Source organism: Eleutherodactylus coqui, chromosome 2 (assembly GCF_035609145.1).
Source record: "Eleutherodactylus coqui strain aEleCoq1 chromosome 2, aEleCoq1.hap1, whole genome shotgun sequence".
In the NCBI taxonomy this organism is placed as follows: domain Eukaryota; kingdom Metazoa; phylum Chordata; class Amphibia; order Anura; family Eleutherodactylidae; genus Eleutherodactylus; species Eleutherodactylus coqui.
Genome location: NC_089838.1, coordinates 146,419,301 through 146,432,934, shown reverse-complemented (window position 1 = coordinate 146,432,934; position 13,634 = coordinate 146,419,301). Strand labels below are relative to the sequence as shown.

The following is a 13,634-nucleotide window of genomic DNA, read 5'->3' as shown; positions in this document are numbered from 1 at the left end:
ATGCTGTAGAAACATGGCAAGGGCCCCTTCAGATGAGCGTTCCTTGGAATACACTTGCTCCTGCACAATCTTTTTGGGCAGGTGAGTATATTTTGAGCGCGTGCCTGCACAAGTACTGTGTGTAGTTACTGTGTATATGTGCAGGCACCGCTTGTTTACACTGGCAGAGGAATCATCCCGCCCTAATTTAAATGGCTACCGAGGAGCCGTGATCGTGGGTATGTGTAGATTTTAGTGCATACAGATGTGCGTGTCTGTGCACCTCCCATAGACCTCTATTGGGCTCTTTGGTGTTCAAATACGAACAAAATAGAGGAGGCCCTAATTTTTTTGCGCCTGTGAAAACAGCAAGCGCAAAAAAATGAAATGAGAATGAACCCACTGAAATCAATGGGCCCTACTCTCCACAAAAACACGTTCATCTGAATTAGTCCTAAAACGGTGGTGCAACTAATGGCCCCTCTACACGGACCAACAGTCGGGTAAACAACTGCACGAGTGCTGACGTCACTGCTAAGGTCATCAATGCTTTGCAGAGTGTTTACACACAGCGACTTCCTGCCGGATCGTGGGCTTCTGGTCCGCTTCGCCTCCTACGTGGAGCGTTTACACGACAAGCCAGCAAGCCAACAAGGTTTTTTAAGCTCACTGTAAAGTCAGTTTAACAAACCGCAAACAAGTGAGTTTTTGTTTTTGTGCATTTACACTGAATGATTATCGCTCAAATTTATTAGGTTGAATGAAGTTTTAGTGATAATGCTACATGTAAATGGGCCTTAACTGTTACGTGTAAATGGGCCTTAAAGGAGATGTCCCGAGGCAGCAAGTGGGTCTATACACTTCTGCATGGCCATAATAATGCACTTTGTAATGTACATTGTGCATTAATTATGAGCCATACAGAAGTTATAAAAAGTTTTTTACTTACCTGCTCCGTTGCTAGCGTCCTGGTCTCCATGGTGCCGACTTATTTTTGGCCTCCGATGGCCAAATTAGCCGCGCTTGCGCAGTCCGGGTCTTCTGCTGTTCTCTATGGGGCTCCGTGTAGCTCCGTGTAGCTCCGCCCCGTCACGTGCCGATTCCAGCCAATCAGGAGGCTGGAATCGGCAGTGGACCGCACAGAAGAGCTGCGGTCCACGAAGATAGAGGATCCCGGCGGCCATCTTCAGCGGTAAGTATTGAAGTCACCGGACCGCCGGGATTCAGGTAAGCGCTGTGCGGGTGGTTTTTTTAACCCCTGCATCGGGGTTGTCTCGCGCCGAACGGGGGGGGGGTTTAAAAAAAAAAAAACCCGTTTCGGCGCGGGACATCTCCTTTAACTGCCTTGTGGAAATTCAGCCTCCATGTTGTGTCAAAAAATGTTACAGGTGTGATTTTTTTTTTTTGCATGTGATTTATTTTTATTTTATTTTTATTTTTTTTTCACACCTGTTTCTCAGCTCTGCGCTTCCTGGTTCTTTATTTTCATGTGGTCACCATAGTAACCTGCATTAAAAATGTATCACACTCGCATTAAAATTTCATGCAAATCGCAATTGATTTTTTTTTTTTTTTTTTTTTAAATCCTTCCATAGAAAATAATGAGCAATTCTTCACAAAAACAGAATGTGCGTGTTCTCAGTAAGAGAAATTATGTAAAGGCCCATTTACACTGAAAAATGGTTGCTCAACAATCGCTCAAACGACAGTTTGAGTGACCGTTTTAAGTGATCATCTTTGCATAAACTTTTGAGTAGCTAACTAGCTACTTAAGAGTTAAATGCAGGTGGAACGGAACACCGATGACAGCTCCAAGAACAGCAGCTGTTTAGTATATGCAAACAGCTGCTTTGTTCTCTGAGCTGTCAGCTGGTGTCCTGCTGAGCTGATGGCGCTAAGAAAGCAGGAACCTCTTTATTCTCGGAGCTATCACTGACAGCTCCGAGCGGGATACGAGCTGAAAGAATGCCATCAGCTGGTATCACGCTGAGAACTCAGCCCACGGCGCTGATAAGAGTCATCGCTGATTTTTAGCTTGCTAGAAGTCAACAATGAACGAACCGTGCACGATGGCCGCGCATTTAGACACGATTATCGCTCAATACAAGGCTTCTGAGTGAATTTTGAGCGATAATCGTTGTGTCTAAATGGGCCTTGATCTTGTGGATATGATGCCTTTTAATGACTAACAAAAACCCATGATGTTATAGTGAGCTTTCCAACCAACGCAGGGTTCAAAAGCTTGCATTAACATCAGGTATTTTTGTTAGCCATTAAAAGTTCTCATATCTACAAGATTACGTGGTTTCTCTTACTGAGAACAATCACACATCGCTCTACTGACTAAGGCTGCCTGTCCACGGCAATAATCCGGCCGCGGGTAACACCGTGAACGCTTTCCATACCATTGCTATGGAAAGCGAAGCCGCGACGTCCACAAGCAGAGAATCAATGCGATTCTCCGTTCACGGGACCTAAATCGCAGCATGCCACGATTCTCCATGGTGAGCCTATCTGTTATGTAGGCTCACCGCAGAGAACTGACAGCCCCCCCCCTGCGTTGGCGGAATTTCGCTAGCGATATTCCGCCACGGCCGTGGACAGCAGCCTAACACGGTACCAAACCTTTTTCAATATTTCACAAAAACAGGATGTGCAGCGTTTTTTTTGTTTGTTTTTTTTCCCCCTAACGCGGGCTATCGGTCTGAGGGAAAAACTGCTTATGTGAATTGGGTTCTTTTCCCGTGCAGCTTCTGTCCATCCCAGAACTGGTATGGAGACATGGCCGCTGCGACCACTCTCAGCCTAACAGCTGACAGAAGACGCCGTGAACACGAGGGCACGTTTCTGTTCCTCATAGTAACCAATGACACAGTGGCTTTCATTTTCCTAAAGCCCCGTGAGAAACGTAAGCTGCGCCGCGGCTGGCTGCCTCCATTCTGGCCAGCATTTTACATCAGTATTTGGAAGCCAAAACCAGGAGAGCGCCCCCCAGGGAAACTGACCAATGGTGGGATTACACCTCTAATGTGCTGCAGAGCCCCTGCTGGTTCTGGCTTACAAACACTGTGGTGTGTGCCTAAATGTGCCGCACAGTGTGACTAGACGGCAGCAGGTGCCGCAGCCAGTGTCTACCAGGCGGTGTGGTGAGCAGCCGCCAGGGGGCGCCGCAGCCCGTATGTACCGGGGTTTCTGGCCGTATAGTTACATTACGGACTAGCAGTCCTGACTTCCCGCCCCGGGCTGTAGTTTGGGAAGCCTCTCCCCAGGCATCCCCGGATACGACGTGTAGTTCCAGCTGAGCCCGTCTCCGGAGCGGGGGAGCTGCACCCTCACTTATCCGTCTCCCGGCCCCTCCTCCGGCCGTGTGTGCTCTGCCCTGCTCTGGTATTTACCCCTCACTCGCGCCGGGCACAAGGCTGGCAGTGCCCTCAGCGGCCAGGACCGGACGAGGCGAAGAAAGGAGGAAGCCTCCCGCCGACTAAGCAGCCAACACCCCGCACTCACTATGGCGTTCCACAGCGACGAGACCACCCTGGAGCTGGACGAGGTGTCGGAGGACGGGGAGATGATAGGTGGGTAGAGGCTGTGGTGCCCGCTGCCCTCCGGGTGCCCGCCGTGTACAGGGGTCTTGGAGAAGTTCTCTGAGCCGCGGCCGGCGGGGGGGAGGTCCGCACAGAACTTCTCAGCCAACTTCTCCCATTACTGCAGCGCCGCACATACCGGGGGCTGCGGGGCGTATGATGGACTGCTAACAGCAAGTCCAGGCAGTTGCCGTCATATATATATATGGGCCATAATGACACCTATAGCCGATCAGCCGTGAACTGTGGCTTGTTCATCATGACCATTGCTGTAGGTCATTGGGCTGGGGCTGTCAGCAGCAGCGGATAGTACACGGCTCCGTTATATGCCTATGAGCTTTATCAGGTCCTCATAACAGGTCTTGGGGCTAAGGACCGGCTCACATATGGTCACAGCGTATTACATGTGTGGGTTTTCCAAAATTTGCTCACGTAACATACAGTGAATAGAACGCATTGATTTCAATGGATCATTCACAGGAGTATATTTTGCACGCATGTTTCATTTGCACAAAAAATCTGCAGCATGTTCTATTTTCATGCTTATTGCACATAAATAGTACTTATTAAACGTAATTGCCCATTGAAATGAATGGGAGCAAGCTTGCGATATATACACATTGTTTTTTCTTTTTAGTGCGCACAACTGTGTAGGACATGCTCACGCAAAAAAAAACGACCCATTGCGCAAATGCACACACTATGCCTGTGAAGCCAGCCTTATCCCTGTCTATTTCCATGAAACGGTGGCCAATATGCGCTCGTGGGAATAAGCCCTTAGGCCTCCTGCACACGGTAGAGCCAGATTCCGCATGCGGAACCCCACAGCAGAATCCGGCCCTGACAGCAGCAGCGCCCACACGTACCTGCTTTCTTGATTTACGTCTGTACTGCAGATAGTCTACGCGGCTCAGACATGCGCAGTATAGTCCTTTCTTTTAAACTCCTGCTTTTCTCGAGGAATTCGCGGCCCGTCCGCAATTGACATTGTGGACGGGCCACAGGTCAAACTGCTTCCATTGACTTCAATGGAATGGAGCCTTCTGCGTTTTTTTTTGGTTTGTTTTTTTCCATCCGTGAGTGGAAACCAATTGTGGTACATGAAGAATCACTTTTACATTGCATTTTATGGACGGTATTTGCCGCGGAATCGGCCCGTGTGCATTCACCCTTACTATTAATATGTAATATTCCGTAGCAGCATTTGAAACTGTAGAGCAACCATGAAATACATGATGAGACATAATAATCCAGAGCCGAGACCCTCTTCCCAGCGGCTCTTCGCTCCAGATAGGGGGGTGGCATCTATTGTGGACATTTCTGGCATTGGAATCCATTCTCTTCGTGTGTGTAGCTTTAGGCCACTTTCATCCGGCCATCAGTGGGTCCAAAATCAAAGGAAATGCAAAACATTCCATGATACTTTTCTCTGTTTAGGTTCCTCTCCTGGTTTTGGTTTATGAATACAATGTAACATCCTAATCAGAATGCTGAAGTGTGAAAGTGGGCTAATAGAGGGATTAGTGGTCATGGGATCTCCATGTACAAATGACTTGTGCATTAATATGGATATAGACGAGGGTTCTCCTCTAATCAGGCAGGACCATGAACATTGTACAGCGTGCCCTATATTTTACCTGTAATTACTTGTCATTTTAGTAACCTGCAGATCATTGCAATTATCTTTTGTATGGGCACTTTTAGAGTATTCACACATAACTGATTTGGTGTGGCTATGTACCAAAATCTGCAGAAAATCAGCAAAGTGTGAATGGAAAACCCCGCAAAAATAATAATTGTGTGTGTGTGTGTATATATATATATATATATATATATATATATATATATATATATATATATATATATATATATATAATATATACACACACACACAGTGTGCGTGAGATACACTGTTATGTGCAGTGATGGGCCGGCTCCACTGTGGTAGAACCCAGCGGGACACACACAGGGTCTTGCGCATGCGGCCGTGTAAGCCATGTCTAAGACCTGTAGACAGTGAATGGAGAGGTGGTGCGCATGTGTGGCCATTCAAATGGGGATTGAGGGTCCTAGAAGTCGGACTCCAGCGGTCATCGCTTAAACTGTGTGCAGGCTTGCATTTTCCCACACAGTTCTCGGATGTGCAGCAAGATCTGCGCCTCGTCTGCAGTGTATGGATCCTAAAAGTGTGGTATTCCTGTTAAAATCATGTGGCCAATTCCCATGCTGCATGGGACCTTATCCCAGCGCCCTCGTAGTTCACATGTGTTATTCGCCCTCTAACTGTAAGTTGCTCAGCATTGTGTTGCTCCGTGGCATTCCAAGCGGCCGGGCTCCACCTCTGTAATAAGAGCTGAGCTGGGATTTTACTCAAGATCCCGTTATACTTCAGCCAGGATTGTGCAGTGCACTTTTTTTTTACATCTAGAGGCGAGTGTGATTCAGAGGCAGTTGCTGTATTACTAATGCGCTATACTTATCCAGACTTGCCTACGACTTGTAGCGTAACATGGCGATCAGCTTGTGACGACTCTTACACTTCCTGTAACACGATGGAGTTGGTAGTAGAAACCACACGGGCCAGAATGTGCATCTAACATAGAAACTTTCTGTTTCCTGACAAACAAGCGTTCAGCTGCCTATAGACAAGCGGCCAGAATGCAGATCTTCTGTTTTATTGTAAGGCTTGCCATAGGAACATAGAGAATAGACGGCAGAAAAAGAAGGTCCATCTAGTCTGCTCTTTATATTTCTCTTTTAGGTTCTGTACGTATCCCAGCCATGCTTGAATCCATTTATGTGATTATACTTGTTTGCATGAGAACCGTGGGAAGGTACTGGGATCAGTTACCTCCTAGAAGTCAAATAAAGGGATAACTGTTACGTTGTATAAGCAGTGAGTATATATTGTGTACACAGTATTAGCAATGGAACTGTCCTCGGTGTACTCCAAAGATGGTTCTAAATGTCAGCTGCTTCTCAGGACTGGCCAGGAGGTAATATTCACACTCAGTGCACATGCAAGGGTATATGCTGGATGTATCCATAGCCTACAGTAGGCCAACGCCTTGGTATACATCTGTCAGGTAGGCAGCATTGGCATGCCTTCATTTCAGCTGGAAAGCCTGGTTGAATGTATCTTTCAATACAAGAACATATTGTAACAAAGTATTCTGTGAGGGTTTTCTTTTAAGTAATGCATGTAATGTATTCAACTTTTTGGCATGTGTCGTACTTTCAGAGCACAGTTAGTTGTCTCATAACAGCTTTTCTTTAAATGGGACAAAAGGTCAGGCTTGCAGATATCGAAAGCACCTTTTTATACGAGGCAATTAGCAGTCAAACGATCCTTTGTACGAATGTTTATTCGCCATAGTTGCCCTATGTAGACGTGCCAAGCAATCCTACCACAAACAATAATTTGTTTGTTATTGTTCACATATTTTAGGCCAATCTCACAAGACCGGAATTGAATTGCGGATTCCGCGATCGCCGTCCACACGGACGATCTGCGGTAAAACGCGGGTATTGAAAGGCGGGTACTTCTACATTTTCCTTCACACTCGTGGATATGAATTGTGGATCCGCAAGCAGAAGAAAAATTGCAGCATGCTCTATTTCACCGTGGATTCTGCATGGATGGCCTCCATTGATGTCAATGGAGGTGTGCAACTCGCAGCCCGTATGCAATTAACAGCATTGGAACTGCAAAAAAACCCCACAAACTTGTATTGCGCATGACCGACTGCATTCATCCGCGGTTATATGCAATACAATTATGCAACATACACAGGGTCCCCCGCCAGGCTTACAGAATGAGCATGGGGAATCCGACCCGGTCTTGTGCGCCCGACCCTAGGCGGACATAAAAAACATTGTTGGCAGCAGGTCTTCTCATGTAAACAGGGGATGTGCTGCTGACAGTAACGGAAATGAACAGGAACACAATTGATTGTAAGTTACAAACAACTGTTCGATCAGTCATTTGGCTCCCGACAGTTGCCGCAGTGTCAAAGTGCACAGCAATTATCAATGCACAGTTAGTAACCGCTGTAAGGGAGTTTGTCTGCTCCTGTGAACCCTATAAACTAAACTTACGGGCTCGTGAGTTCAAGTGCTAATTCTAGCTATGTGAGTCTTGTACACGCATTGTAAAAAAAAAAATGCCTAGAAGGACTTGTCAGAATTAAACTTTTTATGTGTGATTGTGGTATTGAAATAAGTGACTACAATATTGGAGCAAAATCCCTTGAAGGGAGGCTGTAGTACCCTGTTGGACTGCTTCTAGCTTGGATACAAGATCTGATAGGGCAGCCATGGAGGCTCTAGTACTCTGGTGTACCGCCTCTAGCTTGGATACAAGATGTGATACGGGCGGGCATGAAGGCTTTAGTACCCCGTTGGACTGCTTCTAGCTTGGATGCAAGATGTGATACGAGCAGGCATGGAGGCTCTAGTACCCTGTTTTACCGCCTCTAGCTTGGATGCAAGATGTGATACGAGCAGGCATGGAGGCTCTAGTACCCTGTTTTACCGCCTCTAGCTTGGATACAAGATGTGATACAAGCAGGCATGGAGGTTCTAGTACCCTGTTGGACTGCCTCTAGCTTGGATACAAGATGTGATACGGCTGGCATGGAGGTATACAGGTTCTGTATGGTATCGTTTCATATTGCTCCACATTTGCAGTAACTGAGCTCTAGTCTAGATCATGAAAACTCGTTGGCTGCCGAAGGTGGCATCCCAGATTGGTCCCATACATGTTCTGTTAGTGATTAATCTGGTGACTGGGCGGCCACAGAAGTGTGACAATGTCTTGGAGACATTCCTGTGACGTGTCCGTGTCCGTGTCCGAGCATCATCCTGCTGGATGTCTCTTAGAAGCTGCCGTGAGAGGAACACATATGGCTGCATGATGTCCTGAACATATCACTAAGCTGTCATTATCCATCATAGCACTACTAGGAGGGACCAATAAATCGTATGCGATGGCCCCCCCCCCCCCCCCCCCCCAGACTATCACACCAGTAGTGGGGCAGTGTCCTGCTCCAAAGGCAGGATCGAGGAGCTCACCCCTAGCTCTCCAGACATGAACACGGCTGTTGTTAATGTCCAAGCTAAACCTGGATTAGTCGCTAAAGACAACCCGGAATCGCTCTTTAACAGTCCATTTTTGTCGTTCACAACACCAGAGGAAGCAGGGCCAAATGGTCAGTGAGTGTCAGACGCGCTGTGAGACCAAATGTCCTTCATCACAGCTCCTGGAAATGGTACAGACAGACACAGGCCTGTAACGATGGTGCCACCTGTATCTGGATGGTGGACAACAAAACAGTTTGGGCATCTCATGCATGTCGGACGATCAGACTATTCTCTCTACTGGTGGTCCACTGAGTCCAGATGCCTTGTGCATGCTCTCGCACACCATTGGTTCCAACACTTCTAACAGTCTGGTCAGAATGGCCCAGGTGGGGGACAATTTGTCGATGCGACCATTCAGATCTCTCATTCCAATGATGTCCCCTTCTCAGACTCTCACTTGCATCGTAGAGGTGTCTAGTCAACAAGCTCTACACAAGTGGAAAAAGAGGTTTGCTAAACACAAGTAGCCTCTGAGAGGCTTTATATAAAGGGTAAGAATTGAACCAATTCTAAGGTTTCAGGTGACACTGTCAGTCAGATAATCGCCCCACAACTCGAATCATTTGCACATCTGCCTGAGATGTAACTGCATGTAGAGTTTTGCAACATAATGACAGCTTCTTCTAGGTGCCTGATATATTTTTTGATAGTGTACTTGCTTTCCTGGCCGTTCCCACCCCGAGTTGTTTTTTTTTTTAAAGCCACTGCTGAATGCACCCGACGACTGCCTAAGCGCGCTCGTAGAATGAGAGGACTAGTTCCCTGATTCCGTGCACATGCTTACGTAGTCCCATGGATTTCATAACACTGTCTAGTTAGTCCAGTTGTAGACTAGATGGCCATAACATGCAACAGATCTGTCACCATAGCTCATGCTGAATGATATATCTCTTGAATCTTCAGACTATCCAGTCTAAATTTATACGTTTTATTTGGCTTGGTGTATATCAAAATTTGGCGCAATGTTAGTGCACAGTGACCTATTTAGGCCATGACTTCTCACAAAGTCATATATATTGCATGAGATGTGAAGTGTCTAAAAACACGTGATAGATAAATCGCTTGCGGATCACGCTATGAAAAGCTTTCCATAGGCGAACTATGGAAAGCGCAGCCCGACATCCACGAGCGGGATTAAATTCGCAGCAAGCGGTGTGATCCAGAGGGTATCTATCACTGCTATCTGTACCCAAGGAGTTACCACTGGGTGTTATCTGTGGGATTACGTAGGACTGCAGGGAACATCTACTATAATATCTGTACTCAGGGCGTTACCCCTGTGGGGTTACATAGGACTGCAGGTAAGGGTGCTCTTACACGCAACAAGAAATTGTTCGCCTGAGCACACGATGACCCAGTTCGCTCAGGCGGGCAGTTTAAACACAAAGATAAATTGTTCATTTATATTTTTAACCGGATTGTTCAGATTGCCGTACCAGTGAATGAGAACGACTGATCGGTGTTCTATGATTAATGAACGAGCCAACAATATCTTTTATGCTTGCATAACATGAATAGTAAGCCAATGAATTATCATTCAGCCCTCGATCCTTGGCTGTGTTTAACACTGCATTATTCCGTTTAAATACAAATGATCCAGCGATTGCTTAAAAAAAAAAAAAGTTTTGTGTCAGCTGGGAGGAGGAGGGCCCTTGTACACACATTGAGGTTGGAGCTGGTAGAGGTCCTCAATTTCCTATAGGAATATGGAATCCTAATGATACCACGAAGAACAGTCACCGAAAGCCTCAAGCTGTTGTGAGGGATTTCACCATGCACTGATTCCCTCTTCCGCTGCAGTCATCCCAGCCTGTGGCTTCTGGTTGATGGATTGCAGAGGGGCCTGGCTTAAACAAATTAACACTGCCTAATATACAGGCGGGTCGCCTTGATATAAAACAGAGGAAATAGGAGGCAGTGTATTACATGTTTGCCACACCAGGTGGACGATAAACTTAAGTACTTAATTTGCAGTGAAGCATTGTACTTTATGTGCGGCAATGATGGTTTTAAAGAGGTTTTATCATTACTATACAAACTTTTCCAGCAGCTGGGCCAGCTATAAAAGGATAGAATACATAGTAATTGCCTCTTTTCAGATCCCCAGAGTGAAGCTGAGTGGCTCACACTAACCTGGCGCCAGCTTCCAGAAGGCCAGCCGGAAGCGTGTGACCACTGCGGCCAGTTGGAGACTGCAGCATCACATCCCCAAAACTCCTGACATCATGGCTTCCAGGATATAAGCGCTGATGGGAGGAGCGCCAATGGTGATGCTCTGGCCTCTGATTGGCCCAGCAGTCTATCTGGAAGCCGGGGTCAGTGTGAGCCGCTTGGCATATAGAGCCTTATCTGTGTGTAGTGTTACTATCCAAGCTTTACTAGGCTTCCAGAAGTAGTAGAACAAGGCTATCATTAAGGGATGGGGGATAACGTTATGATCAGTGGGGATCTGGCTGAAGAACAGGGATCCTGAAGGTACCCTCATGAAGGGAGTGGAGAACACGCATGTGTTCCGCTGCACCAGTACTTTCACTGGCAGCACCAGAGGTTGCCAAGAGTGCAACTTCTGGCACTACCATTGAAATGAATAGAGCCCTCCACTCCGTTCATGCAGAGACTTTTGGGGCCGCCATTCTTGGTTTAGATGGGGGTCCTAGCGCTTAGACCCTACCATTCAGAAAGTTATCCATGACCCATGGATAGCGGATATCTTCATATCCCGGTACAACCGTTAATAATGATGAGCTGATTCTCCTCATCCTGTGCCTGCAGATACAGCAAAGCTTCCAAGTGAGCTGCAGATATTGGATTTTTACACAGGGTGATAATTGCCTGAACGGTCATTAGGTGGAACAAATGTTCCCAATCATTGTGGAGTGTAAATACGTACAGCGAGAGAATGATCAGCATTAATGTACTCGCTAGTCACTGATAGACCATTCTTATGTCAGCATGACAGATGCCATCGGCAGTACATCCATCCATGTAAATGGGCATCTGCCTGTCAGTCGTAATGGAAACTACATGAGAGGAGGGAAGGAGTGATCACAATTATGACGAAGCATAGCCATTATTGGACTCTAAATCCAAGCAAACATTTGCTTCTAGAAACAATTGGTGCTTGGTGTTTTAAAGGGTTTTTTTTTTTTTTTAAATGCCCAGAGGGCACATAACTGTAACTCACAGTAGCAGCCAATGAATGAGATCCTGTTTACACGTTTCTTATAAACTGACCTGCAGCATGTTGATGTATGCTGCGACTTTTCACTGAGGATTTCAGCACTTCAAATGAAGGGCTCATGTCTGCACCAGATATGTTTCAGAAAATCTGCGGTGTGACCAAAGCCTATTATATCCCACCGTCCTGCCCACGGAAGCTCCTGCAGAAGTCACACGCTGGTCAGCTTTTCACTTGACCGCTGCAACCTATTGCTGTCCTCAGTAGTCTGTGCCGTTCATGCAGGAGCCCCCAGGGCTGGAGAGCGAAGCTCTGATTGGTTGCTATGTCTTGTAATTCTGGCCACAGCGCAGGGACATGCGTCTATTAGACATTTATTGTATATCCTGTGGATATGCCATAAATGTGCAAGACGGGAATACTTGTGTAATGCGGGACTAAAACTTCAGGTCACTTTTCAGAGTAAGGCCGGGCTAACATGGGCGCATGATTACTGCGCATTGATAATACCCATATAATACACGGTAATTCGCAGGCAATCGATTACATTGCCATACGCAGTTCCACTCACATTAGTCTGTCGGAATTGCATAATACGTGATCGCAAAAAAGAAAGCGGCATTTTCTATTTTGCAGCATATATACATGTAGTAGAGCTCATTGTTCTCTGTGTGCGCCTATATACAGGGTGGTGCAGGAAATATATAAAAAAGAGGGGGAAAAATGGGTGTATTGCGCTTGACAGCATGTCTGAGATACGCTGTCATGCGCAGTACAATTTCGGCACCCTGCTTTGCTGTCCACCAGGTCACTGCCAGCTCCACAGCTGTAAAACTCTGCGTGATCTATGTGGCATCTTACGCTTCCAGCTGTGTGCCCGGACTAATCTGTCATGTGCCTATAGAAGACGATTAGTTTAATTCTGACCATTATATGACTTGCATCCTTTAGCGTTTTTTTTTCCTGCAGGTTCCATCTCTGAGGGTGCCTTCACACTTGTGCTAAAATTATGAAACCAATTATTTTCAATGGTTTCATTCCTATTTGCAATATTTTCACTTATGTGATGTGGCGTACTAAAAAAAAAATCGCAGCATGTCCTTCTTTTTTTTTTTTTTTTTCCTAGTTCATGTCTTCCTATGGAGCCTCCTTTTTTATCGCAACGCAGGAATTTGCGATTTACATGCGATGCATTTTTAACATTAGAAACTCCTAAAGACTTTAGCGCAATAAAACCGCAGGGTCGTCAGCAAAACTGAATTTTCTCATGGCGATATTGCGATCACCAGTGTGAAGGAGCCCTCATTTTTAGTAGAAACTAAGGGTCCTTTTTTCACACAGGACAACTGTTGGGCACTTCAGCTATAATTGCTGCGGTGCTTTCACACAGGGGCGATGATCGCTTAGTGTATGGTGGCAGAATGGACTGGATCTCTCTGGCTGCCTGCCTCAAATCACCGTAAACAGGCAGTTATTCATAGATGAACAACTACCTGTTACACGGGCCCATAATCAATTTTAATTTTTTTGCTTGCAGAAACTGAGCGACGAATGAGTTATCATCCATCGTGCCGATATTTCTGCCATTTACACTGGGGAACACCATTTTTAATGACTGAGATGTTAGAACTTTTGGGGGGTATTATGGGGTCATAGACTCTGAAAATATTAGCTTTTCTCCATCAGGTCTGCTTATCAATGTATGACATATATCAATATAAATATATACAAGAGCACATATTATATTATAC

General features: G+C 46.1%; 1 protein-coding gene across 1 annotated transcript in view; it reads left to right on the top strand.

Annotated features, from left to right (window-relative positions):
* The first annotated feature begins 3,225 nt into the window (after nucleotides 1-3,225).
* Nucleotides 3,226-13,634, top strand: part of ANO6 (anoctamin 6) — a 78,255-nt gene continuing 67,846 nt past the window's right edge. Inside the window, exon 1 of the mRNA XM_066591717.1 lies at nucleotides 3,226-3,554. Within this exon, the coding sequence (XP_066447814.1) occupies nucleotides 3,488-3,554 (67 nt within the window). The 5' untranslated portion in view covers nucleotides 3,226-3,487. The remainder of the gene's footprint in view (nucleotides 3,555-13,634) is intronic.